Raw genomic sequence first — 27,926 nt, 5'->3', positions numbered from 1 at the left:
CATGCAACACCATACAATCATGCCACAGAACTTGCCTTTAGAACATTATTTTCTGTGACCCTTTTTATATAAAACCAATTTCTAAAAAAAGCACTAAATGCAAAACCACCAATGATTTTAGGATCTTAAATGTGCTAAGTAAAAGCTGAACAACCCTGTTCCATGTGATTGCTGGGTTCTCATTGAGGCGGGAGGCGGGAGGCGGGAGGCAAGCACTGATGCTGCTCTTGCCTGCTTACAGCATCTCCTTCCAGTCAGGCCTTACGGTGCAATGCACTGAGAGATCTGTGAAAATTTGACTTTGATTTATTTTTTTTCAAATAAAAAGGGTTTCTTAAAAGGCTTGAAACATGTAACTGTTAACATGAATTTTAAAAGAACGATTATGAATGCATAACAGAATAGCCAAACAAAACGTCGCTGTGAATTGCCGCACAAATAACTCTGATTACAACTGTTATGACCTAGAAAAGAGTCATAAAAGCATTTTTCTTTTTGGCAAGCTATGAGTTGCTGGAGAATTATACCAGTTCTTTGGTCCCACTTTCCAGATAAATAAATATATAATGCTATGTAAACTTAGAACCTTTTATTTATTCATGAGGTTGGATTTAATGCTCTGATGACTTCTCGGCTTTATGACTCGTACGTTATACAGTGCTTCTCACTAACTTGGTTGGGTAGCAACCACACTTCACAAATCATAGCTTCATCCTTTACTGTTTCACTCGGTGTGTGCAGAGCAATTGCTCCCATTGAAAGCACAATCATTTCTGAGATGATAAAGTAATGGAAAGTGAGGCAATTGTGTTAATGTCAAATGATTAGAAGAAGTACCACAAGCGGGGGTGGGGTGAATTCAAGCCATGATTGTGTTTTAAGCCCATGCATATGGCCACAATTACAGTCACAACATCATTTGGCAACGGTAGCAGAATTAGATTTAAACAAATTGATGTTACACTGCAGTAATTCAGAACGAGCTTGTTGCATTTATAAACCATAACAAGAAGCAGAGTGAATTAATAAACCCTCTTGTCACTAAAAATAAAAAAGGGAATAATTGCTGAGATGGAGTTAACTTAACAGATGACTGCAGTCAGCATCCTTCCAGCCTAGATGTGGCAAAGTGAAGGTCACCCCCATTTCAGATGACAAAGAGGGAATATTTTGTTGGTAAACAAATTAATCTTTGGAAAGGTCGCCATTTGTTTGAAGTTTTTATCCAGTTCTTGTCATCTGGAATCAGAGATTGACTGTCACTGCACCAGGCAGGGGTGCAGGCAGAGCCGACGGAGCTGCTCCGTCCATATCAGCATTCCTTGACAAAACTCCGTGCCTGATTGTGATGCCATGGGCTGCTGGTTTACAGCTGTCTCCGGACAGGAACGGAGGCCCACCCCTGAATTCCAATAAGATGGGCCTGCATATTTCGCCTGCTGTATGCTGGCCCTCTGCCCACAAGTAAAATGCATTGTAGTTCAAGCCAGCAATTATCTCTTTCACTTCCTTCTGTGCTGCTTCTGTTCCCCCTTTCCAAAAACAGATGTGGGGATTCATTCAAGTTCGGTGTCTATTCTTCCCCACACCTGCCAGGGCAGGATTTTGACAGGGGTAGAGTTTGAGGGAGCCAGCAGACAACAATCATATATAATTTCTCTGAGAGTGGGTTTTTTCTTTTTTCTTTTTTTTTGGAAATGGTGACTTTTTTTTTTTTTGGCCAGGAAATGTGGAGTCAGCATCTTGGTCCCCCTCCCTTTTCCCAGGAGCATTTGGTAAATTAAATTAGTTGAACAAAAGGAAATAGCTTTAAAGACATTCTGAAATGCCACATTCTATTTATGACACACAGTTATTGCCCAAGGACTGCAATGGCATACTCAGTGTCCCCACCACTAGCAGATACAGACAGCCTTCTCTTGAGGTTGTACAGAGAGTGCGTTTTGAAAGTGTGTCTTCTGATTCACAAACTATAAAGTGTACCCCACCAATATGGCAGTGGTGGCAGTGGTGTGTTGTCTGTGGACACTACTGCTGTTCCTGGAACAATGGGCGCTCTAAGGAACATGATGTAACACTGGCTGGTGTTCAGCTCCTCCACAAAAATGCCACTGTCAGGGGAGCATAGAGAAGCCATTAGAGGCTATATGCACTTATCAATTATGTTCATAAAATGCCACGCTGTAGTGAGTTCTCTAATTTCTTCCAAATCCCATTGTTTATATTTTGGGGGGAGATCCTTTATGCACCCCCAGCTAACGTTATGTTGGACTTACGGCACTTCCTAGCACTTAGTGTGGTTATTCTGGGTCACACGGCCCTCCCTATGTGAGTCTCTCTAGGTAGGGATGCCCTGGAGACAACCTCCATTTCCTCCTATGTAAGATGCACTATATTGAGTGTATCTGTCCTGTAGGAGGCATTGAGACAAATGAATTAGCAGATCTTGCTGCAAATATGTACTCAGAAAGTATTAGTTCTTACTATTAACAATCCTCACATACTATATTGCACCATTGTTTCATGTCATTTAAAATTTACATTTTTGTCGGGACCAAGGGAGGGTAACAGACGGTTGCTGAGGGCTGTTCCAGTGATACTATTTAATTTTTCATGTGATCATGTCTTTTCTCCTATACAAATATGAGGATTATGTGTTTTTCAACTCCTCCACTGCACTGAGCCATGCTTTACATACAACAGGTGCTTAGGAGAGGGCTGGCTCACTCTCTCCTCTGTGCACTCTCTGCTTTGAAGCTGGGTAGTCTGGTGTTGAGGGCCAAAGTGAAATCCTGATTTTGCCAGTCCCAGGTAGCCTGGTTGTCCAAAGTCTTCTCCCAAGGGGCCACCTGCGAGTTTTTTCTAGTGAAATGACCTTGCTCCTGGATTCACAATTCAGCCTTGCCACTGCCTAGCTGGTTCCATGATGCCACTGTAGCTCAACCATTCTCACATCTCTGTTTCATGGGGGAGGCAAGCTAGATGTGGTGGCAGGTGGTGTGTGGAACGGGCTTAGGGTCAAGTGGAACCGAGTGTGGCTCTGTTCTTGAACCCGCAGGTGAGCAAATTAACCTCCTGAGTCCCTTAGCTTTTTCTGCAAAGCCAGGATAATGATGCCTACTAGGTACAGCTGTTACGGGGGTGGCAGGAAGTAGCTTCACACTGCTGGCGGGTAATACGTGTCCATAAGACTCTCACTTTTCGGAGAAACAAATTAGCATTAACAATCTATTTCCTTCTCCTTGATTCACACCTGTGCTTCTCCCTACTTCACAGAAAAGAGTCTGATTCAACTCCCTCTGCCCTCCAGCATAACGAGGGCTTGCTGCTCTGGTTTCCAAATGGTAGCAGGAAACTACAATGAGTTTTAGAGAGGTTGGGAACATTTAAAACACAATCCATTTTATGACAAATGCTTTAATGTGCAGCAAAGGACAACATGCTTACTTGAGTTTGATACCAAATGATAATGCATTAGACTGCCCTACATGTGCATGAGTGTGCACAGTGGGATTTCATCAAATCAATTGTAGCTTTGTACTGGTCACATTTGGAAAATTCAGATGTGCTCATAAGGACTTCTGTGATAGTCATATATATGAATAAACAAAGGTGAAAGAAGCCAATTTTGAGGGCTGGAGAAATGGTTTGGCAGTTAAGAGCATTCATTCTTATAGAAGACCCAAGTTCAGTTCCTAGCACACATATTATGGCTCACATCCATCTATAAGTCCAGTTCTCGTGGATCCAGTGCCCTCTTCTGACCTCTGTGGGTACCAGGCACACATGTACTGTATATACATACATGTATACAAGACATTCATAAGCATGAAGTAAGTAAATCTCTTTTTTTCTTTAAAAAGGCAATTTTCACATCAAGGTCTGACCCCTAGGAAACCTGTATAAACTGATTGATAGGACCACTAGAACAGGTGTGCTGCAGTGGGACCACTAGAACAGGTGCGCCACAGTGGGACCACTAGAACAGGTGTGCCTCAGTGGGACCACTAGAACAGGTGCACTGCAGTGGGACCACTAGAACAGGTGTGCCTCAGTGGGACCACTAGAACAGGTGCGCCGCAGTGGGACCACTAGAACAGGTGCGCCGCAGTGGGACTACTAGAACAGGTACGCCGCAGTTGGACCACTAGAACAGGTTCACCTCAGTGGACCACTAGAACAGGTGCACGTCAGTGGACCACTAGAACAGGTACGCCTCAGTGGGACCACTAGAACAGGTGCGCCTCAGTGGACCACTAGAACAGGTGCACCTCAGTGGGAACACTAGAACAGGTGCACTGCAGTGGACCACTAGAACAGGTGCACCACAGTGGACCACTAGAACAGGTGCACTGCAGTGGACCACTAGAACAGGTGCACCACAGTGGGAACACTAGAACAGGTGCCCTGCAGTTACAAGCTGGAAGGGTCCTCCGATGCCTGCTGTGGCACAGCGTAGTTGGCAACTTCACAGCTTCAGCCACCAACCTTAGAGCACAAGACATGGCCTCGTGTTAGGCTGCTGCTTTTGTGATTTGAAATTAGTCATTGCTTTATTTTGTAGTCTAGGGTAAAAAATGTTAATTTATTGATTATGGCAGATATCAACCAACAATAAAGCACCATTTCAAAATGTATATTTAATATCCCAAACAAAATTAGATTGTTTTGAAATTTGGGTGAATAAGTGACAGAGAAGTTACTAAGCTAATTGGAAAGGAAGAGGGCCCATTGGGAAATGACATTTCATGCAAGTGCTATGGGTTCTTTAGTACTTTGATAATACAGCATTCCAGTGTATAAGATATGGTACCAAGTGCCTGACACATGCTGTCTTATTTGACCTTTGTACCTATAGAATATATTCCATTCATATAACCATTAGATGAGGAAACTGAGGAAGGACACCACCTGTCTAAGGTTATGCAGTAAGGAAAAATAATCAGGACTCAAATTTGTTGTGGAGTCCACTTTTCAAGGCTCCCTAATTGAGTCACTACCAACAGATGCTTAGTTATTAAGGAACAGGAGCAGTTCCTAGATGTTAGGAATTCTATCTTAAAATAAAATTCCCTGCTAGTCTTCAGAGTGTCTGGATCATTTTAGCAGAGGGAGTCCTGAGACTATAGTGCCACAATAAATTACCGGCTATTTAAAATGATTTGCCTTTTCACACTGGGATTTTTTTCATATTGTATAGGCAAAATAAAATATACAAATAAATGGCTATAAGACTACCGTTATTAGTTATGATTCTTGAATTCATCAAAATAACTTCATGATTTCCAATGTTGACTGATTCATGTAGATATATTTTATTATATGCCATCTGAGTGAGATATATGAGTCTTTATGTAATACGCACATGGACAATATTTTATATGCTCCTATTTTTGAACATGTGAAGGTCAGCAGAGAATTATGCTACCTTCTTATGACATTCACATTTATTTGCATATCAGCCTTTAGTTGTTGCAGTGGAAACAGGGTCCACTGCTGGAAAGAAATGTGAGAACCTTTGGCATGGAGGTTTACCTCTCCCCTGTGTATTTTCCTTTTCACAGGAGTAAATCCTCTATTTAATTAAAAGGAAGGAGAGAAGCTCTACTGAGGGATTTCAAGCATGAGAGGACAGGGAGAAGGGAGGTTGAGGGGCAGTGGTCCAGGAAGGGACCTCTGCCCTGCTCTGTACTCACTCCATATTAGCAGCACCCTGCTCTCAGGACGGGCCCACTCCCTTAAGTGACCCACTTTTCACTCTGTGCCGGGGACTTTAGACCTGAGCATTTGAGTCCATGCTAAGAGACAGTCATCTTGACCTCATACTACTACCACTTTGAAGAACTAAAAGCTAGGTAGATAAGAGAGCCTAAGTCAATACATGCACACTTGCTCACGTGTGTGCGCGCACACACACACGGGGAGGCAGACATATTTGGTTAAATCAAAAGGGAACTACAGATAGAATTATATTTAAATATAATCAGGCTCCATTTTATTATTAAATAATGTTTATTTATTAATAATACCATTAAATAATTACTTTGTTTTTAAGACAGGTCTCATGTAGCCCAGGCTCGCCTTAAACTCTTGATCCTCCGGCCTCCATCTCCCATATGCTAGGATTTTAGGTCTGCACTACCAAATCTAGCTTGCTTTTCTTTGCATTTTATTTCATATATTTACAAAACATTATTCTGAGAAGAGGTTTATAGAATTTACCAGACTGTTAAAGAGGTGACTCCCCTAATTAAATCTCTCTGTGATCAATATTTTCTTTCATGCAAATATCCACTATGAGACAAAGAATGCATCAAAACAAAAGGTTGCCAAATTTGCCATATTGTGTGCTAATTGTTTTAATGCCCAGGATGGAAGCTGTGTTCTTCCTGTATGAAACAGTCACTGTTCTTAGTTGAGGGTGAAGAAAACTTTCCAGAAAGAAAGAAAGAAAGGGAGGGAGGGAGGGAGGGAGGGAGGGAGGGAGGGAGGGAGGGAGGAAACAAAGAAAAGAAAGGAAAAGATATATCTACAGCGCAAACTCGAAACTTTTATAAGAACTGTACTTTCTTGAGTGTAGAAAACTTTACACTCTGGGCAATCACTTGGGAAGCTGAGGCAGGAGGATCAGACAAATTTGAGGTCAGCCTGAGCTACAGTGTGAGACCCTGCCTCAAACAAAAAAAAAACAGAATTAAAACCTTCATTCTTTGACCTCATTATGGTTGCTTTTGTGTTATAAGAAAGAGAATGGAGCAGTGTAACATGTGACAGTGAGCTCTGTTTAAAATGAGGGGCTGGAAAGATGGCTCAGTGGTTAAGAGCATCATTGGCTTCTCTGCTCTTCTAGAGGTTCTGAGTTCAATTCCCAGCAACCATGTGGTGGCTTACAACCATCTATAATGGGATTCGATGCCCTCTTCTGGTGTTCGGACATGCATGCAAACAAAGCACTCATATACATAAACAAACAAACCAACTAACAAGCAAAAACTGAAGCCAAGAACAGTACTGCAGTGTGGTAGCTTGAATGTTATTGGTCCCCATGATCTCACAGGGAGTGATACTATTAGGAGGTGTGGCCTTGTTGGAGGAAGTGTGTCACTGTTGGGGTGTGCTTTGAGGTTTCCTCTGCTCAGGATACCACCCAGTGTCTCAGTCAACTTCCTGTTGCCTTTTGGTCAAGATGTAACCAGCATCATGTCTGCCATGCTCCTTGCCATGATAATAATGGACTGAACCTCTGAAACTGTAAGTGAACCACCCGATTAAATGTTTCTTTTATAAGAGTTGCCGTGGTCACGGTGTCTCTTCACAGCAATAAAAACCTAACTAAGACAGCAGGCAGCTTCATGACATTAGTCACAAGAGAAACTGGCCTGATAGAACTGCTTTCATCATAGCCCAGGGTCATTATCTCCTAAGAGGTACTTGAGATGGAGAAATAGTATGGCTGTGCTCTCCTGTCTTCTAGCCTATTGTTGATTAAACTGCACTTGAGTTCAAGTATGCATTCCTAGCCCCTACAAACCTCTCTGGTAGAAGAGAAATGAGTACCACAATGCAGAAGGATTCACTGTACACTTCCTTTAAAAGCATGGCCTCAGAGTCATGTGTGTAATGGAAGCCCAGAAGGTTTTTTTTTTTTTTTTTTTTTTTTTTTTGAGGTTCATGTCTCATTAGGCTAGAAGTTAGAGTAGAAAGAGTAGATTCAAATCATCTCTTGATAACCAAGTAATGATATGGTGTAAATGTTTAGAGATGAAAAGGCCTGAAAACCACCACATACATGTTAGAGGAAAAAGACATAGACCAAGGACTTAGGTTTCAACACTACCCTGTATCATGGCTACAAACCAATATACAAATCTGTCACCTAGTCTTGAAAGACTAAGTTGCCTCTTTTCTTTTCTTTGTGCATGTGTTTGCCAGTGTGCCCTGTTTGCTGCATGCTTGTGTGTGAGTGCCTTTACATGCAGTGGCTCAGGATGTTGGAGTCTTTCTCTGTCACGAGACATGGTCTTCCAGTACACTAAAACTCAGTGCTTTGGCTAGGGCTGGCCATCCAGTGCACTCCTGGGATCTGCCGGTCTTTGCCCTCAACCCCATGTGCCAGAGGCACACAAGGCCATGTCTGGTTTTTTATATGGGTGCTGGGGGTTCAAACTCAGATATTTATGCTTACATAGTAAGAGCTCTTCTTCACGGAGCCATTTCTCAGCCTGGGAAATGTTTCTAAACCAAGAAGATAAAATGGCGTGTTCAGTCGCCATCAGAGCCACACTGTGTAACTCTCAGGCCAGTGTTTGCTTGATACCTCTGGAATGGCCAGTTCCTCTGGGAAAGCGAGCAGTAACAGGGGAAGCTGCTGGATGGAGGCTGCCTGAGGAGCCTCACAAGAAGTGCACGTGGCTGCAGTGGTGCCCTGTGCTCTAGGAATACAAGCAGTGCTGCCACATAGGCCAGGGTGGACAGTTAAAACTGTCTCACATTTTCCCAAAAAGTGCACTTGGAGATGATGGACGGCCTTGGCTGGGTCTCTGAAATCTAATTGTATGATCTCGGTCTAGACTGTGAAAGGAAGGGCTTCAGGCACACAGCCCATGGTAGATCACTTAGCTGCTCTAACTGAAGGGCATCATTAGAATTCTTCCGAACAGTCTCTGCCCCTTGGTGTCCTCATTGATTATTACACTTTATTTCCTCTCCCTTTGGCTATAAAGCAATAGTACTTTCTGGAATCACATTATCTCCTGAACTTGTTAGATGTTCATGAATCGGCCTAATTAGAGTTCTGCAGGCACCTTCTCCCTGACAATTTGCATAAGGCTTTGTCCCTGTCACAGGAAGAGGCACTCCAGCAGGATGGCTTAGATGGTCTCCCAAACCTGTCTTTCTTTCTACCCCAATGCCTCATGCCCCGCTGCTGCCAAGGATCTACCTGTGGCCCCATCTGTCATCTCCGCATGTTATCCCTCCTCCCAGCATCAGCCAGAGCAGGACTTGTTGAGGTGGGAGTAGTGTAAACAAGGACAGTGAGGAAGGTGGGTGATTTCTGGGGAACACGCTCGGCTTTCTCTCCCACCGCTCACGTCCCCAGTGCTGGTTCCCACTCAGTGCTGGAGTGTGAGGCTCTTCCCTGTCCTGACCTCACACCAGCTGTCTTGTGTCCAGTCTGCTCATGCACAGCTGTGCCCAGGAGACTGGCTTCATTCTGGTGTTTTTCACAATATGGTGTTTTCAAACTTATTGTCTGTTTGTGCTAAGTAGAAAAAAAAAAAAAAAAGGAAAAACTATCCATGAAATAAACTTACTTCCTGGCTTTCTTCCACTTAAAAAAATAAATCTTTAGAAATGTTATTTAAAATTATAATCATAGTCTAGGTGTCCTGGCCAGGCAGATAATAAATGACAAGCTAGCTCCACAGTGCTTGAGTACTGGGGGTGGGCCTCCTGCAGGAGGCAGCCCCTTGAGGCCACCCTTTGCAGCTGGATTTTCAGAAGAACTTTGAAGTTCATGTTTTGTTTTGTTTTTCCTAAGATTCCCTGATTTTTAAAATGTTTGCTTAGATGATTCTAAAAACTCTACCTTGTGCTAGGAAGATGGCTCAGTCAGTAGAGTGCTTGTCCTACAAGCATGAGGACCTGAGTTCAATTCCCAGAACCCATGCAAAAATGCTGGGAGTGGTGACACATGCTTATAACCCTAGATGTGGGGAGGTAGAGTCAGGAAGGTCCCAGGGGCTTGCTGGGCAGACAGTCTAGCCTAATTGGTGATCCTCAAGGCAGTGAAAGACCCTGTCTCAAAGGAGGTAATAATTCCCAAGGTTATCCTATGGCATCCATGCACATGCACACACATGTGCAACTACACAAACACAAACACACATGCACAGCCACGCGCACGTGCACACACATTAAAAATTATCCTGTATAGTTCAAAGAAGACAATTTCTAGACCCAAAATTTACATCTGTCCTTAGAAAGAGGAGATGTAATGATTTGGGGTACAATAATATTGGTGTCATCTGGGGAGTTGGCTGACAGCTAGGGGCCCCTACAAAGTTTGTTTGTTTGGTGTGTGTGGGTGTGTGTGTGTGTGTGTGTGTGTGTGTGTGTGTGTGTGTGTGTGTTTGTCAAGGCATAACTCTTAACTTACAGGATTAGAATTTTCTTTTGCCTACACTAATCACCTCATTGATACCACAAATGGAATGCTACTTTGAGCTACAATGGTCAAACAGATTAAATGTTCAGCCTGAGCCTAGACTACCCTTATCAGAGGCTGCTCAGAAAGCCCGGTCAGAAGGCTGCCCAGTGAGCAAGGAGCTGACAGAAGGACCACGGGTTAGAGGCTCTTCACAGTGAGCAGCATCACATGTGTACATTTCAAAGTACACATCTGTGAAGCTTCAGCTGCCAGAGGGATGTGAAGCCACCCCTGGAAAGCAGGCACTGTATGGACATGGACTCTGACTCCGATTTGGCTTTTGACAGTAAATAGCTACAATCTGCTTGGATTGACTGTGTGAACTGTGTTGTGCTGAGTTCCTTATATGACAGCAATCCCTGTGGGATGAGTGATGGTGTCACCATTGGACTGGTTAAGAATCTTCAGCTTGGGGCTGGGGAGATAGCTCAGCTAGTTAAGAGTACTGCCCGCTCTTCCAGAGGGCCAAGGTTCAATTCCCAGAATCCACGTGGTGGCTTACAGCACTCTGTAAATCCAGTTGCAGGGGATCTGATGCCCTCTCCTGGCTTCTGTGGGAACCAGACACACACATGCTGCACAGATATACATGCAGGCAAAACTCATACACACACACACACACACACACACACACACACACACACACACAAATGTACACATGCACACAAAAATTAAAATCTGCCCAAGTCTTTTAGGTAGAACGAATTTTCCCGTGCCCAGATCAGCACAGCAAGCTTTAGTGAACTAGTGACTTGACTGAAAAGGGCCTTTCATCCTTTTCTCTTGCTGGTCCTCCCGGCAAGCAGGAGCCATTTCCCCACTCATCTCCTCTACAGTCTTTGCAGAGCACTTAGACAGACTTAGTGCTTATTGAATGATTAACTTAATATAATCAAATCGAACATCTGACTAGGGTGGCTTCCACAGAGAAGAGGAGGGTCTAGTTTCATAGGCACATTTTACATGATATTTCTCCTCTCCAAGCTTCCAGCTCTGCATACCACTTTCCTTAGGTGGCTGGAGCATAAGCCTAGGATTTGCTCTTTGGGAGTGAGCCCAGAGCCCAGGTGCTCAACATAGCAGTTGACATTAAGAAGCAAACACAAGACTGGTTATTCTAATACATGATTTTCTTTTAAAGATTTTACTTTACTTTACTTTGTGTGTGTGTGTGTGTGTGTGTGTGTGTGTGTGTGTGTGTGTGTGAGTGCAAGTGCCTTTGGAGGACAGAGGCATTGGACCCCTTGGAGCTGGAGTTATAGGCATCTGTGAACCTCCTGACGTGGGTGCCAAGACCTAAACTTGGATGCTCTGGAAGAGCAATATGTGCTGCTAATCACTAAGCCCCGCCCCAGCCCCAATACATGATTTTCTGATTACGACACATTTTCACACTGAAGAAATATGGCAGATCCAATGGTAAAAAGACAAAAGGTCACATGACCTCAGCTCTAGGCAAGGCAGAAACAGGCATTGGAAACATTTTAATAGCTTTGTTCTCCCTCCATCTACTCCTCTCTCCCCCCTCCCACCCTCCCTCCCTCCCGCTCCTTCTTTCTTTTCTCTCATGTCAAGCAAAAATGTACCAAGAAAAGATAGTAAACCAGACAGTGCAGGAACTTTGGGAACAGAGCTCCAAAACTTGAAGGAGCCACGTCTAAGAAAACTTGAATAAGTGGAATGTGACACCGAATTCCCGAGACAACAGGAGAAATGCCTGCAGTACACAGGGCGGTTCTCTCAACAGTGATCTTCATATCTAATGCAATTCATATGAAAATTCATAGGCGTTTTATTTTGTTTGAGTGAAATGTTAATTCTTTTCAACTTGCCAATGTTTATTATTGTGAGGAATAAATGGGCAAAAGACGTCTTTTCCCCTAAGGAAGATTAATGAAAGTGGACTTTTCATACCTAGCATGTTACTAAAACATGCTGGGATTACGATAATTATGACGACACTCTATGGATAGAAAATCAACAGATGAGTGGAATAGAAAAGTGAGCGCAGACATTGCCCTCTGCGTGGTAAAGGAGGTACTGGAAACCTGCAGCGAGTGGAGGGCTGGCCAGCAGAGCCGCTGGTGGCGTGGAGAAGGGTTTAAAAACAGCAGTGAGTCAAATCCTAGCCTTGCACCTTGTACCAAAGAAAACTCTGGATGGATTAAATTGAAATGTTTTTTAAAGAAAGAAAAAAATTTAGAAAATTCAACTTAAAAGCCTGTGTTTATACAGTCTCCAGTACTGGGTCTGTCCTGAATGTCTGTGAGTTCTGGACAGATTATTTCTACTCCTTAGGCATTGTCCATCTGTGACTTGGGCTCTGGAATCAGGCCATGTCTCGGGTACTTTCTGGGTCTGACCTCATAGTTCTGACACTCACCAATCTACTTCCAAGGCATCCTTCCCTCCTCATTTGGGAAAATCAGTCTATGACATGGGAATCAGAAAAGCAGACCCAGGGAAACTGTCTTCTATTCTGACTGCAGAAATCATCTGTGGATGTGTTCATGTGAACATATAGGAGTGGCATGTTTTGGGGTGTATGTACATGTATGCGGGTTCACACGGGTGTGGTGGACATAGAGTGCTTGTGGAGGTCAGAGGCTGATGTCGGGTGTCTTGCTCAGTTGCTTTCCCATCTTACTTTTTGAGACAGGGTCACTCACTGATTGGCTAGACAGGCTGCTAGCAAGACCAGGGAGCCACATCCCAGCACTGCCCATCCTCAACCCTGCAAAGCGCAACTTTGCTGAAGGAGTTGATGCATTCAGTGGTGCATTTCCTGTGTGCTGCATCATGCCTGCTGTCCCCATCACTCTTACCTGTGTCTATGTTTCATACTTGGACTTCACTTTACATGTCAGAAACAGAACCGCACTGGGTCAGCCATAAGACCAACCCATGCAATAAGCAGGACTTTCTCAGAACCTGAGATGTCTTTTGTTTTGACAATACTGTTCAGATGTATTCTAAGAGAAACTACAAAAAGGACAAATCCTTAGGCCTGCACACGGTGTTAAGATGGTCAAATTCTATTCCTTAAAGTCCATTTCACTGCTAAATTTAGTCAATATCTTTTTATATTGCTTTGATTTGTATTTGAGCTTAACTCTCTGTTGACTTCAGCAAAAGCACCTGCTTGATAAGTGCAGCAGGCCCTTCAGGTTTGCTCAGGCATCTCTTTACAGCCTTTTCTGATGGTATGCAGAAATTATGGCAAAGCCCAGTGGAGTCATTGGAGCAAATTCTCAGTACTGCTCAGGAAGGGATGCCAAATTAAATAAAAAGGACCCCAGCAGTTCTGCAGCTGTGTGCCAACCCAACTGCTGGCATGAGGTAAATGAGGACCGAACTTCATTTCACTTATGACCCCAGCCAGTGTTTAAACAAGGATGCCTACGGACTGGCACAGTGCTCTGCAGCGGTGGGAATGATGGGTGATAAACTTGCAGTCTTAACGGGCAGGGCGACTCTAAAACTCAGTTTTCCATGTGTGGTCCCAGGTGCAGGCCTTTCCTCTTGTCGGAGATGTCATGGCGACACAGGTCAAGCAGGCAGCAGTTTCCCTCCAGTGATTGCTTTGCCGACTGGACATTCCTGTTGGCGTGCTGAGAAAATACAACCACGGGTAGCAGGAGAAACAGCAACAGAAATACCCCCCACATTTCCTTAGTTTGAGTCCATTTCAGAGCTATCCAGTGGGTACCAAGCTCCTTTGAAGAAAAGTCTTTTGTTAAACCAAGGTGTCACCTCTTCTTAACTTTGCAGGACACCAAAGACTAGCAAATTCCAGCAATATACTTGTCATCTGGACATTAGTCCTGTTACTAGAACAAACCCTTTTTACAAACTATATTCCCGAGACTGTTAATCCCTTGGAATAATAATGCTCCATGGAATACATGTTCCTACAGAGGAGCGATTAATCACCCCATAAAATTGGGAAATACAGGCTGAAGAGACTCAAGCTGGTTTTGTTGTTGGGCCACCTGGAGTCACAGCCAACAAGCACACTTGGGGACAGCTTGCTGGATTTAACTATAATGGGAAAAAGTTAGACTTTATTATGTATTTTTCCTCCTTAGTCACATTTTTACTAGAAGTGGATACAGATTCTTACATTGTATAGACAGGCTCTGCATCTATATGGTGCACAAGTGTGGTAGGAATGTAGGGGATCAGAATGCACACAGAAATGCTTACTACAGCAAGAGGCTGAGTGCCCTGTGAGGTTTCAGAGTGGAGTAAGGCCTATTCTGGGAAATGCACTAGAGGCCATCTGTGTTACAGTCTGCTAGAATCTGACTGTGCCCTGTCTGTGTCTTGAAATTTTGACTGGAGTTGAATTTGGAAGCAGTGGCCTGAGTTGTTTGGCAGAGGACATTTCAAGACAGTGTAGCATCCAAGCTGTGGCACAGTTACTGCTCACTGCTCTAGCTAGATTTACAGCAAGAAAGAGCAGAGCATGGGGCAAAGGACGTGGAAAATGTGCAGGTTGTTGAGGAAATGAACTTGAACTTGGTTTAAGGTGGACACAGGTAGCTTCAGAGGAAGTAGCTGTATTTTTTTCAGAAATTAGTGTTATTTAAAAAAGCCTTATGAATGGAAGCACATGAATTATAAACCAAAGGCTGTGGAGGCCCCAGCTGGATCAGGCCCTCTGGATAAGTGAGACAATTGAATAGCTTGAACTGTTTGGGAGGCATCCAGGCAGTGGGACCAGGACCTGTCCTTAGTGCATGAGCTGGCTGTTTGGAACCTTGGGCTTACACAGGGACACTTTGCTCAGCCTGGAAGGAGGGGACTGGACCTGCCTGTACTGAATCCACCAGGTTTAAATGAATCCCCAGGGGAGTCTTGGCCCTGGAGGAGATGGGAATGGAGGGGAGGGGCTGGGGGGGAGGTAGGGGGTGGGGGTGGGAGGAGGGAGGACAGGGGAACCCATGGCTGATGTGTAAAATTAAAATACAAATATAATAATAATAATAATAATAATAAAAAGCCTTGTACTTTTTCTCTCTTGACTTTCACTGGACTGTTTTGTCTTATTTCTTTGCACATATAATAACTTATTGTTATGTATATTATAAATGATGTGCTGAAATTCTGCTACTTTGCTCTCTAACTTTTATTATAATTCTAGTAAGCAATTTATTTGGCTACATTTAAATCCTAAACTCCAAATTCTGTTCCTGTGGGGGTAGCAACTGAATTCTTTGCTCAGTCTTTGAAAGTCTTCAACTATTTCTTTTTTTCCAGAGTTCCTCAGAATCTCTTCCATATGTGTGTGGCTCAGAGGTGGACCAAAGATTTATATGACATTTATTTAGCAAATTTGGCCCTTCCAGTTCTTTATGTCTAGCATTCCCCCTGGTTGTGTTAGCTGGGAACTCCACAGGCAACTTCTCATGCCAGGCAATCTGACTCCTCCTCAGTTCTATGCCACCCTTTCTCTCTCATGCTTCTGAGAAGTACATCTGGGTCAGAAATCACACATGCATGATCTGAACTAGCATAGTTCCTTCTTTGAAGACCAGCGCTGTTCTAGTTTCTGCCTGTTTCCAGCTTCTGCTGATACCATCACACAGCCTTCTGACAGTGTCTGGAGTGTGTAGCTGTCACCTTCAGGAAAGCTAGTTGTAAGGTGCTCTGATGCTTCAAGGATAACTAGGTCTCTGTTTAGTCTTGCCAAGCTTTGTCTTTATAAAAAAACAATTGTTGTTAATGTGTCTTTGTTACTTGTTATTTTCTAGTAAACCACGAGTGGTTTTTAAGTTTTTATTTATTATGCTTGGGTTTCTCTTGAGTGGTGCATGTCAGTTCTCTCTCCACCTTCCTGTGGGTCCTGGGGATCAAACTCAGGGCATTGGGACTGATGGCAAGTGATCCAAACACAGCCGCAGAGCTGCCCTGAGTGGTTTGTTTTGTTGTTGTTGTTGTTTTTGTTTTTCCCAGACAGGGTTTCTCTGTGTAGTTTTGGTGCCTGTCCTGGATCTCACGCTGTAGACCAGGCTGGCCTCGAACTCACAGAGATCCACCTGGCTCTGCCTCTTAAGTGCTGGGATTAAAGGCGTGAGCCACCGCCGCCTGGCTTTTTTTTTTTTTTTTTTTTTTTTTTTTAATTCTCTTTCTGTAGTCATGAGAGAGTAAGTCAGAAGCGAGTGAGCTCTGATTAAGGAATGCCTCGGGAATAGTGTACAGATTCTTCCATGTATGTTAAACATACTAAGAGAAGGGAAAGAGACTGGAGGTAATTTTCCAAGAGAGGTTTCCTTTAACCTTGCCTATGAGTGACAGAAGTTAAAGGCAGGCCTGAGGATGGAGAGAATGGAGAAGGAACATATTAAACAAAGCAAAAATGTAGGAGGTTGGGGGCTCAAGCTGTACAGTTCCTTTTATAAATATAAGTTAAAACTTAAAATGAACAGAAGCTCAACCCACAATCAATTCTGAGGAGAAGAAGGGAAGACACAGGAGAATGAAATCTCACCAGCCATGCCTGTGGATTTCTAGACACAGAAGAATGAAATCTCACCAGCCATGCATGTGGATTTTAGACACAGAAGAACGAAATCTCACCAGCCATGCATGTGGATTTCTAGACACAGAAGAATGAAATCTCACCAGCCATGCATGTGGATTTCTAGACACAGAACAACGAAATCTCACCAGCCATGCATGTGGATTTCTAGACACAGAAGAATGAAATCTCACAAGCCATGCATGTGGATTTCTAGACACAGAAGAATGAAATCTCACCAGCCATGCATGTGGATTTCTAGACACAGAAGAATGAAATCTCACAAGCCATGCATGTGGATTTCTAGACACAGAAGAATGAAATCTCACAAGCCATGCATGTGGATTTCTGGAGCAAAAGACAGTAGATGGCTGGTGGTGGTTCCTCTGCTGTGGCAGGCTTGGCTGAGAGGCTCCAGTAGGCTGGAAGTGCTCTGTCTCTCTCTCTCATGGACACTGCTGTGCACACTGTTTACTTGGTAAAACGTCAAAAGACCTTATGACTTGTGCCTTTAAAAAGTAAATGTTATATATCCAAACAATGTTATATTAAAAACATGTGCACACACACACATACACATACACACATTTCTGGTGTGAAAAAAATGATGGCCTATCTTTCTATTTTGTACTCATTGATTCTTTATACTAGCCTTCTGGAAGACAGTGGGGCTGAATTTTATATGCAGTTGAATTAATTAGATAAATTCAGAATATCATAACTTAGTTAAATAATAATGAAGTTATTGGTTTATATACAAAGTTTGAAATAATTGAGACCACTCAAATTTAAAAAGTGGAACAAAATCTCACTTCTCCTTATCCAAAACTTGGATAGCCTGAGCAAATTTAAGATGGGTTTTGCTTAGGTTTCCACAAGAAGCCCTGCTGAGTAAATGGAACAAGTGTCAGTGGAGAGAACAGGACAGAGGGTGGCATTTTCTCATGTCACACATGAGTACCAGAAAGTAGGGGGAAAGGTAGCTCATTGTAGCAAGCAGGACAATTGGGTGAGCTAACTGGCTGATGTGAGTGGTGTCGTCCCTACGTGCACTATGTATGGTCGCTGTGTGTTCTGCATGGTCATACCTTACCCACAGCTAACAAAAGGAAAGTGGGTGGAGGAGAGAGAACTCCAGGCCACAAAAGACAGAGTCTAAAAACAATCGTAAGTCAAGAACATAAGGATTTTTCATAATTTCTTCAAGTAATAAATAGCACAGCTTGATAACATAAATTAAGTAAAACTAGAGCTCCAATACAAGATGATAAAATAGCAGAATGAAACAAAAAGGGAGATTGCAGACATAAGAAACAAATTGAATACCAAAATACTTTATGGGACTAATAAATAAACTATAAATAGAAGGGAGAGAAGAGACACTACTGAAATACTGACATGGAGGAGAGCCTGTAAACACAGCATTGCACAGGAACGAGACAAAAGGAATTAATTAGATGCTAACCAATGTGTACACTGCTCTGGTACAAACTGTACTGCTGCAATTCTGAAGGACAATGACTTAAGTAAGTTTATTTCTTATTTACAAAACAGTTCACCATGGAGAACCCAAGTCTGGCTGTGTTCCAGGTGGCCACCCAAGATGCTGTTCCTCCTGTGTCCTCGGTTCACTGGTTACAGGACAGTCTCTTCCTGTGGTGGAAGCTGTCCCCCCCATATCAGCTTATGGGAAGGGTGCCGAGACTCTAGAGAAAGCCTTCTACGGGAGGTGGCCTCAATGGATCCCACACATCTGATTGGCATGAATTTGGTCACATACCCCATTTAGTCACAGGGTATACTGAAAAATGTTGTCTGTAACTGGATAGCCATGTGCTCAGCTAAAATTGGAATGTCATGTTTGAAAAGAAGACAGGCCCTAGAGAACAAATAGGTAACATAATATGGAAAGCAATATGGAAAGATACTTGGTGTCCCCCAAACAGAGAACAAGCAAATGAAAGAGATGTTCATTGATATAAGAAAAAAGTTCTTAAAGTAAAGAAGGAACAGAGTACTGGTGGAAAGGAAACCCTGAACCTCAGAAAAACTGACTTAGAATATTTAACATAACTTATTTCAGTGAAATGCCTCAACTTTAAAGATGAAAAGTGTTTCAATGTCCAGGAAGTAAGGAATCACCTATAAAGAGTGAGAATTCATGGGTTGGGGATTTAGCTCAGTGGTAGAGCACTTGCCTAGCAAGTGCAAGGCCCTGGGTTCGGTCCTCAGCTCTGGAAAAAAAAAAAATCACCCCATTGTTTACATGCTGTCAATGCTACTTTTCCATTATATAAGCAACCTATATAGAGCTCACATGCCTGAAAATGTCTACTGTTCTGCTCCCTAAGACAAAACAATTGCTTCTGGTCAGTGGTTGCACACGCCTTTAATCCCAGCACTTGGGAGGCAGAGGCAGGCAGGTCTCTGTGAGTTTGAGACCAGCCTGATCTATAGACGGAGTTCCAAGACAGCCAGGGCTACACAGAACACCCTGTCTCAAAAATTAAAAAAAAAAAGAAAGGAAGGAAGGAAAAGAAAGAAAAAACAATTGCCAATCAGTAAAGGAAACTTCTTTACTTCAGAGGAATTCTGGGGTAGAGGAATATTTGTGAAGGTTTAATAATTTGTTAGTGCTTGCCTAGCCTGCACAAACCCAAGTTCAATCTCAAGCACCACATAACTGGGTATAGTAGCACTTGCCTTTATCTCCATCAAGAAGTTCAAGGTTATCCATAATTGCATAGCAAGTTCAGGGCCAGCATAGGCTATGTGAAACTCTCAAAATAATAATAATAATAATAATAATAATAATAATAATAATAATAATAACGTAATTTGGTGTTTTTAACTCAGATACTTTCCCCATTGAATTCATGTCAAATTAAATTTAATAATGTAATATACATACTATTATTATCCATCAGTATATCAATCCTTATAAGGACACCAAGTAGGAGGGGTCTTCTAATGAAAGTTGGTATGATTTCTTCAACTTTATGTAGTTAGAGTTTTCCTGCCTGGCCCACAGTCAGGACAAATCTCTCCCACCCACCAGGCCCATAGACGCTCAGAACCAACCAAGTAAACACATAGAAACTTACATTGTTTAGAAACTGTATGGCCATGGCAGGCTTCTTGTTATCTACTTCTTCTATCTTAAATTAACCCATTTCTATTAATCTATACTTTGCCAAGTGGCGTGTGGCTTACTGGTGTCTGTACATGTTGCTTGTCATGGAGGAGGCTGGCAGTGTCTCCACCTTCCACCTCCCATCATTCTCTTCTTCCTTGTCCCGCCTACCCTATCCTTCCTGCCTGGCTATTGGCCAATCAGCACTTTATTTATACAGAGCAATATCCAGAGCACTTCCCCTTTTCTTTTTTTTTTTTAAAAGGAAGGTTTTAACTTTTACGTAGTAAAATTACATATAACAAAACAATTATCAAGCAAGAACTACAGTTACAATATTAAAGAAGATATCCTATCTATCTTATATTTGTGAGTCTAAGGTTTTATATCTAACTTATCTTTTATCATAATTGAGGAAATTATAACTATCTAGTCTTCAACCACATCAAGACCTCAGAAGGATACCTGAGAAATGGGAGAAGGATGCAAGCAACTTTCAGGAGTCTTGCAGGGTAGACAGAGACAGCTGGCAGCCTGGACAGTCACCTAATGTTCCTTTGTAAAGTTGGGGCATTTGTCTTCAGCCCACAGGGCTAGAGTCTCTTGGTCACTTTTTTCAGTGTCCTGTAGAATGTCTGGCAGTTTTCTCTGCGAAGCAGGAACCTGAAGGACCATTTTGTCAAGCAAAGTTCAGTGGTCATCTTTTTATGGGTCCTGCATGTCTGGTAGATCAAGCAGTCCAGGCAAGAACAGTTTCTTGCCCAAATGGCTATTTTTGTCAAGATGAAGATAAACTCCATATGAAGTGTCTTCAATGCCCATCCTCCTCTCTGAAGTAAATCAGAGCTGCCAGGAGCAGACATGTCTCACTGTCCAGAAAGTCTAAATTTTAAAAATATTTTAAATGCCATATTCTGTAGGTCTTTGAAGTATTTGAAGATTACCTATCTATCTGAAATATCTCTATGTATACCTAGAAGACTTAACTAACATGGCTATGAGTATGATTATCATAGATGACTAATTATTAATCTATTTTTAATTATTCATTAAAATTTTAAATGAGCTATATAAACATAATACCTTAAACAAGAGTAGAAATATACACACAGTATAACAAAATTAACTTTAAGTTTGTATCAATAGACTAAAATCTATACCAATGTAAAACATTTTAAACAAGTTGTTGCTCTTTAGAAGTAAGTTCCTTAATCTACCCTTTTTTTCTATTATATCTATATCATATCCCCTTTTCTTCTTTAGAAAGAGATCGCATTTATAGTCAACCTGTTTTAAATAAAAATACTGGGTTTTTTGTGTCCCACACCAGAGGGCTCTTCTGATTTGGGACATAAAAATCTCTTAACCTTTTCTTTTAGCAATATGTCTGGGTTTAGAGAAGGAGTGAGCCAATTCCATCTCCAAAGCCAGCTTGATCATTTTGGGAAATTGGGCGTAGTTTCTCTTACTACTTCCTGCTGGAGGGGGGCACTGTATCTTATGGGGACATAAAGAAAATTTTAGGATTATGGAGTAGTCCATGAGGGTAAACCTCTGATCCTTGAAACCATTCTGGATGTTGGATCATCTGGGCCATGGTGTCATTGGAGACCTTTCAGGTGGTCTTGGCTGATCAAACCTGATGTATCTTAATCTGGAACAAATCCACAGCCTCTGGCTTTCTGTGGAAACAAAAGCAGAGACTCTTTTCCAAAGCAACATATCCTTATATCCAAATTTTAAAGTCAAGGTACCTTTAAAATTTACATATTTGTTTAACTCAACAGCTTTTACGATCAAATCTTTTTCTGTAGTTAAAAATCCCAAAGACAACATAAACCAGATTCTCTGTGTAATATCCATCTTTGTAAGATTGAAACGTGCGGCTGTTGGCTCTGCCCACCTCAGCTTCCCAACATGGCAGTGGTCTAGAAGCAGTTCTATCAAAGCAGTGCATAGCCCAGAAACTTTTTTTTAACTAGCAAAGGCTAAATCTACCACGCAGCGGAGTAAAGTGCCGCTTGTAGACTCCTCATTCCTGCCACACTGCAGGTCTGATGCACACGCCAGGAACCCGCCATAGTAGCTCAAACCAGCAGGCTACCACTAACTTGAGAGAGACAACTAGGAAGCTGTTTTTAGCTCTGTTTTAGAATCTTTTTTCTCAGGTTTAAGGTGGAAACTCGTGCCCCACATTGGGCGCCATTTATAGTTAGAGTTTTCCTGCCTGGCCCACAGTCAGGACAAATCTCTCTCACCCACCAGGCCCATAGACACTCAGAACCAACCAAGTAAACACATAGAAACTTACATTGTTTAGAAACTGTATGGCCATGGCAGGCTTCTTGTTATCTACTTCTATCTTAAATTAACCCATTTCTATTAATCTATACTTTGCCACATGGCTTGTGGCTTACTGGTGTCTTTACATGTTGCTTGTCATGGAGGTGGCTGGCAGTGTCTCCGCCTTCCACCTCCCATCATTCTCTTCTTCCTTGTCCCGCCTACCCTATCCTTCCTGCCTGGCTATTGGCCAATCAGCACTTTATTTATACAGAGCAATATCCACAACAACTTTATCTCCATGTTTCCAAGTTGGTGGGATCTTTAGAATGAGCACATAGCATCTGTACCAGAATAATGGAATAGGGTAGTTTTTGTTTGAACATTCTGAGTCACGGGACTATGATTGCTGCTTCTACCTTCCAGCTTTACTTTATTTCCAGTGCTGGGGACTGAACCTAAGGCTTTACACACACACTAGTCAAGCTCTCTACCACTGAGCTGTAGCCCTGAGACCCTATATGGTTTTTTATTTCACAAAATTCTAAGTTAATTTAGACAATGTAATAGGGTTCTGAATTAGAGTTTTGGAAATAATAATGAAAGACCATATATAAAGGGCATTGTTCTGTTTATGATATGGTTATTGAATAATTATATTCCATATTACGTCAGTGTGTGAAGGTTTACATCTTTTACAAACAGTAAAGTATGGTAGTCTTAGAACATATACTCTATTCACAGTACAGAGGAGAATACAGAAGCAGTGGTTGTAGAAGTTGCTAGGGGACCAGCACATTCTCAAAGGCAGCTTTGGAACTGGAGATTCCCTCAGCTAGGCAATCTCTCCTGCCCCTTCCCAGGCCTCCCCACATGCCCGCACTTGTCAGCCACACAGACCTCTCCTGTGGCCGCACCTCCGTGCTCCAGTGTGCTGAGTGTGCTGCTTCTGTTTGCTGCTGTTCTCCCTACCTATAGCTGCATCTTCCAACCCATCTCCTCGACTCAATGTTCTTTTAGGATGACATTTAAATATCATCCACTGTGCACATTGTAACCTTGGCTGCACATCACAGTTGCCCAGGGAGCCTTACAGAAATACCAAGGCCCAGGCCTGAACTAAACAGTTCTGATTTAATTGCCCAGGATTGGGGGCCCAGGCGGCCGTGATTTCAAGAGACTCCCTGAGTGGTTCCAATATACAGTCAGGATTGAGTTGCTGCAACATCCCCATAACACCAGCAGGCAGACTTAACTGCTCCCACGTCTACACTCCCTTAGATCTTAGCTTTCCCATTGCTCATGAAATTTAATGATCATTGTATTAAAGTTAGTGTTACATAGTAAGTGCTCAGTAAATGCTGAAGTTTGCTACATTCTCTCTCTAACCAGGCTTATACAGAAATTTATCCTTGCTGTGGGAAGGGACAGCAGAGTGGGCAGATGTTTCTTATTTAGCCACAATGAGGGAGTTAGTTTCTATAACCAGTAGCCCTCACCTGTATCCCATCCACTCGCCCACCCATTGCTTCTTCAGCATCCGCAGTACGTTGTTTGGTGTGGTGTAAGGAACTGAAGAAAGCAGCCTTGTGAACCTGCTGACTGCAGTACAGAATCTGTTCGCTGCCCCGCAGCCTCCCCTTTGTGTCATTCTTAATGATGTATTTTATACCTGAGCTTGCGGCCTTAGCTTTCAAAAGCCAGTTGTCAGGTGTTCTTTATCAAAGGCTTTCAGAAAATCCAGATAAGTTATGCTCTGTGCCCCTAAACCGCCAAACCTGTATCTCACTTCGGCACAGAGCTTGACAGTTCTGTCGAAGTGGAATCACTCTCTTCCTTCAATTTACCTTCACTCCACTGACCTTGACACTAGCCAGACAAGTAAGAGACCTTGTCCCTTGTGATACTGGGTCTCCTTAGTCACATGTATGCCCGCTCTACTTACAATACAGTGGGTGATTGTCTCTGTCTCTCGGAGTAGGAGGAAATCTCAGCAGCAACTCAGGTCTAGAGGAAGAGAGAAGAGAGCCAAGGACAACTCCATTGTCTCAGCAAGCCTGGAGTTCTGTGGAATCCTCCCGCAGAGTCCCCCACTGCAACTGAGGCGAGGCTAGCAGCACCTGCTCTTCCCATTCCAACTCACATGGAAGACAACACACTCTTCCCTCTAAAAATCGATTACAAGCTGGGGAGATGGCTCACTGGATAAAGTACAAGCCTTCCTGAGTGTGAGCACTGGAGTTGGGATCCCTAGAACCTCTGTATAAGCCGAGCAGTTGCAGAGGCAGCCTATAATCCCAGGAAGGCAGAGATGGGATTTTCTGACAAGCTGGCTAGCAAGGCAGATCAGTGAGCTCTGGGCTTGGCAAGAGACCCTTCCTCAACGGATACAGATGAGAGTGATCCAGGGAGACACCGGTATTAGCCCCAGACCTGCTCATGTGCACACTCTTTTTTCTTAAATACTACTTGTAGCAGGGGGTACAGCTCTGTGGTACAGTGCTTGCCTCACATGTACAAAACCCTGGGTTCTCTCCACAGCACCAAAAAGGAACAATTCTTGCTCCTATTCATTGAGCATCATGAAGAGTTCAGTGTGGTGGGAGATGCTTCTTTGTCATTGCCCCTCAGTAATACATCCTGGTTGGGGACCCTGACACTTTGCTCAGCTAATATTTAATCCATAAAGAGATTTTTTCACTCTGCACTTGGAAAAAAACTTTCCCTTTTCTATCCTTTTTCTTTTCTTTTTTTTTCTTTTTCTTTTTTTTTTTTTTTTTGGTTTTTCGAGACAGGGTTTCTCTGTGTAGCTTTGTGCCTGTCCTGGAACTCACTCTGTAGCCCAGGCTGGCCTCGAACTCTCAGAGATCCGCCTGGCTCTGCCTCCCAAGTGCTGGGATTAAAGGCGTGTGCCTCCACAGCCCGGCCCCTTTTCTATCCTTAAGCCTAATAGGAGAAAAGGTGTAATACAGCTGAGGCCAATGACATTGTTCACTATTGAAAGAAAAACAAGATTCATTTTAAATGGACAAACTGTGCATATTTGGTATATATGTGTCCTGAAGCAACTCTACTAACTTTCATGCTTTGAGCTCTTCATAAATTAAGTAGTAAACCATTACCTAGTTCCCCTGGAAGCTATGCAAATTAATTAATACTTGGAAAATGACTTGAAAATTTAGATGTTTATAAACAGCAGACAGAGGAATTCTTCCTGCTGAGGGGCCCAATAATCCACATCCTCCTATGATCAAGGTATAAACACTGTACTTGAGCTATACAATTAAGTGTGACTTATATGCAAGTTATATGAGCTTTAAAATCTAAGATCCACTAAACATAGCTATAATAAGAGCATTTCTGACCCAAGAACAGTGGTTATCTGGGTGACTTATGGAGACATTGCACCTTTGCCCTTCACTTAGTTTTCCACAGTCTACTCAGTGTTCACACTTAACCTGTTCCTAGTGACTGAAGTGCCTTTCTTTAAATCCTTCCAGTTTGTTTTTATAACCTCGAGACTCTTATTTATTTCCTGGGAAATCTGCCTGTGCACAACTTTGCTGTATTCAAAACCTCCTATGTCAAGATTTAGTACTTTTATATTGTAGTCATTAAAATTGAACAAAATCTTAATAGTTCCTTTATTAACTACTACACTGAATTTGCATAGTGGAAATCACCACATGTTAATTGGATTTAATTAACTATTTTAAATTACACAAAGTCCTGACAGTAGACAGTAGCACAGGGTACTCAAGAGCAATAAAATCGGAGATGGTATTGCTGCTACTTTATTAAAACTTAATGAAACTATTCATAATCTAATTTATTGTGCACAAGAAAAAACTGTTCATTGTGAAGGCAAAACTGTCAGCTAACAACATTTTGTTATCACCTAGGAGAAGGTTCAGCGGTTAATAAAAGGGTCCACGATATCCAACCTCACGGTTCTGCCATCTGCTGATCGCACTGATCCCCATTTTATTCCCATCCCCATCTTGCATAAGGATGCCAGTAAAGGTTAGTGATTGTGCTGTGTGTTATGTCTAGGGATGTGAAGGCATCCTTGAGGATAATCAGGGCCCTGAGTTGGAATACTAGCTCAGCCACTAATTTTCCTAGGTGACCTCAGACAAGTCAGTCCTTACCTGGGCTCAGCTTCACCCTGGACTTTGTGATCACCAGAGCCCCTTCCACTTCTAGATCCATTATTTCATGAATTTAATATTGACTTATGTATTGGTGTTGTCATGCTTATATAATATTTTTAGAAGTTATTGTTTTCTAAGTAGTTTCTGATGCTCTTCTGATTGCCTTTTAATGTTATTTCAGAATATTGCTATGTAAAAACACAAAGCCAGAGATAATATAATGAGTGGCTTTTTATTTTTACTATTTATTATTTTATATGTATGAGTGTTTCACCTGGATATATGTGTGCTTGTGTACCATGTGCATGCCTGATGCCCTTGGAAGCCAAAAGAGGGCATCAGATCTTCTGGAACTGGAGTTACAGGTGGTGTCACAAGCCACCATGTGGTGCTGGGAATTGAACTCAGGTCCTCTGAAAGTGCAGCTACTGCTCTTAGCCACTGAGCCATCTCCGCAGTCCCTTTAACTATGTGGATTTTAGTTTAAAGTGTAGTGTTGCAAACTATTAGATTGCTAATAAAAACAGATTGTATCATCTTTTTCTCAGTATCCATGGTGCCCAGGACTGTATTAGAGTTTTGTAGGTAAAAAAAAAAAAAAAAAAAAAAAAATGTGAATTGAATGAATAAGTAAACAACTTTAAGGACTAAGTAAACGAATGAAAATTAGATATCTACTATAATCCTCTTAGTTTCCCTAGTTCATTTGATTGGCTGAAGTGTTAAAGAATGGCTAAGTGGATCCCCTTTCCTAGCTCACATATAATGGAGTAAGATGGCCCTGAGTTATATGTAATCTCATTTCCTGTATGTTTGGAGTCTTCAGGACCCAGAGTTGGTTCCAAACCATTCTTGTGACACCTAGGGATTCAAAGTCTTCTGGTGTTTAGCTCTTATGTCTTGTCTGCTGGTGGTGGATACCCCAGAATGTAATGAGTCTCTGAATTTGTTCAGCTTCCCATAGCTTAGTTATTTCTTTTCTAGCTGTGAGAAGTCCTGTGGCTTACACCTTCTAAGTAGCTTACGTACTCTTGACGTCCCAGGAACACTAAGTAACAATACTAAGTTTGTATTTCCTGCTTCAGTGTCATCATCCTCCTGGATGAAATTAGGATGAGTGAATGGATTGATCCTTGCCTTAGCATATAAAAGTAACTATAAGACAAAGGTGAATCTAGGATCAGGGAAACTTGTGCAGATAGACAGAAGTTACATTTTTATTCCTAAATCTACCAGAGAACACATGCCTATCATATTTGTAATTAGTCAACCAACTAGTCCTCATGGAGTACTTGCCATATGTCTGGTTACCAGACAAGGTAATATTAGTGTCAAGAAAGCACAAGTCACAGAAATATGTGTGGAATTTTCAGGTGTTTTGATGCCTTTAAGAGACATTTATGAGCCACTCCAGGTCTGCACAAGTTCAGCATGAGATGGAAGATGAACAATATCCACATGAAAAGGATTCCCTAGATTTTTTGAATTATCTGACAAAAATCTAAGAACTAAAGCCCCCACTGAGTCAGTGGTTGAGAATACAAGTTTCATGGTACACAAAACACAATCTAGTTTTCACACCTGGAAAGCAGCCACAGCTCTTACACATGGGATTTGGTATGG

The 27,926-nt window shown here is 42.3% G+C and overlaps 1 protein-coding gene across 4 annotated transcripts in view; it reads left to right on the top strand.

Moving 5' to 3' along the window:
* Window positions 1–27,926, top strand: part of Iqch (IQ motif containing H) — a 183,321-nt gene that overhangs the window by 37,081 nt on the left and 118,314 nt on the right. For all 4 annotated transcript variants that reach the window (XM_036193329.1, XM_036193330.1, XM_036193328.1 and 1 more), the window contains one exon: window positions 26,052–26,172. In XM_036193329.1, coding sequence (XP_036049222.1) covers window positions 26,052–26,172 — 121 coding nt within the window. The remainder of the gene's footprint in view (window positions 1–26,051; window positions 26,173–27,926) is intronic.

This window comes from Onychomys torridus, chromosome 7 (genome assembly GCF_903995425.1).
Source record: "Onychomys torridus chromosome 7, mOncTor1.1, whole genome shotgun sequence".
Classification (NCBI taxonomy): Eukaryota; Metazoa; Chordata; class Mammalia; order Rodentia; family Cricetidae; genus Onychomys; species Onychomys torridus.
Note: the sequence above shows the minus strand (reverse complement) of the source record. Positions and strands in the feature narration are given on the sequence as shown.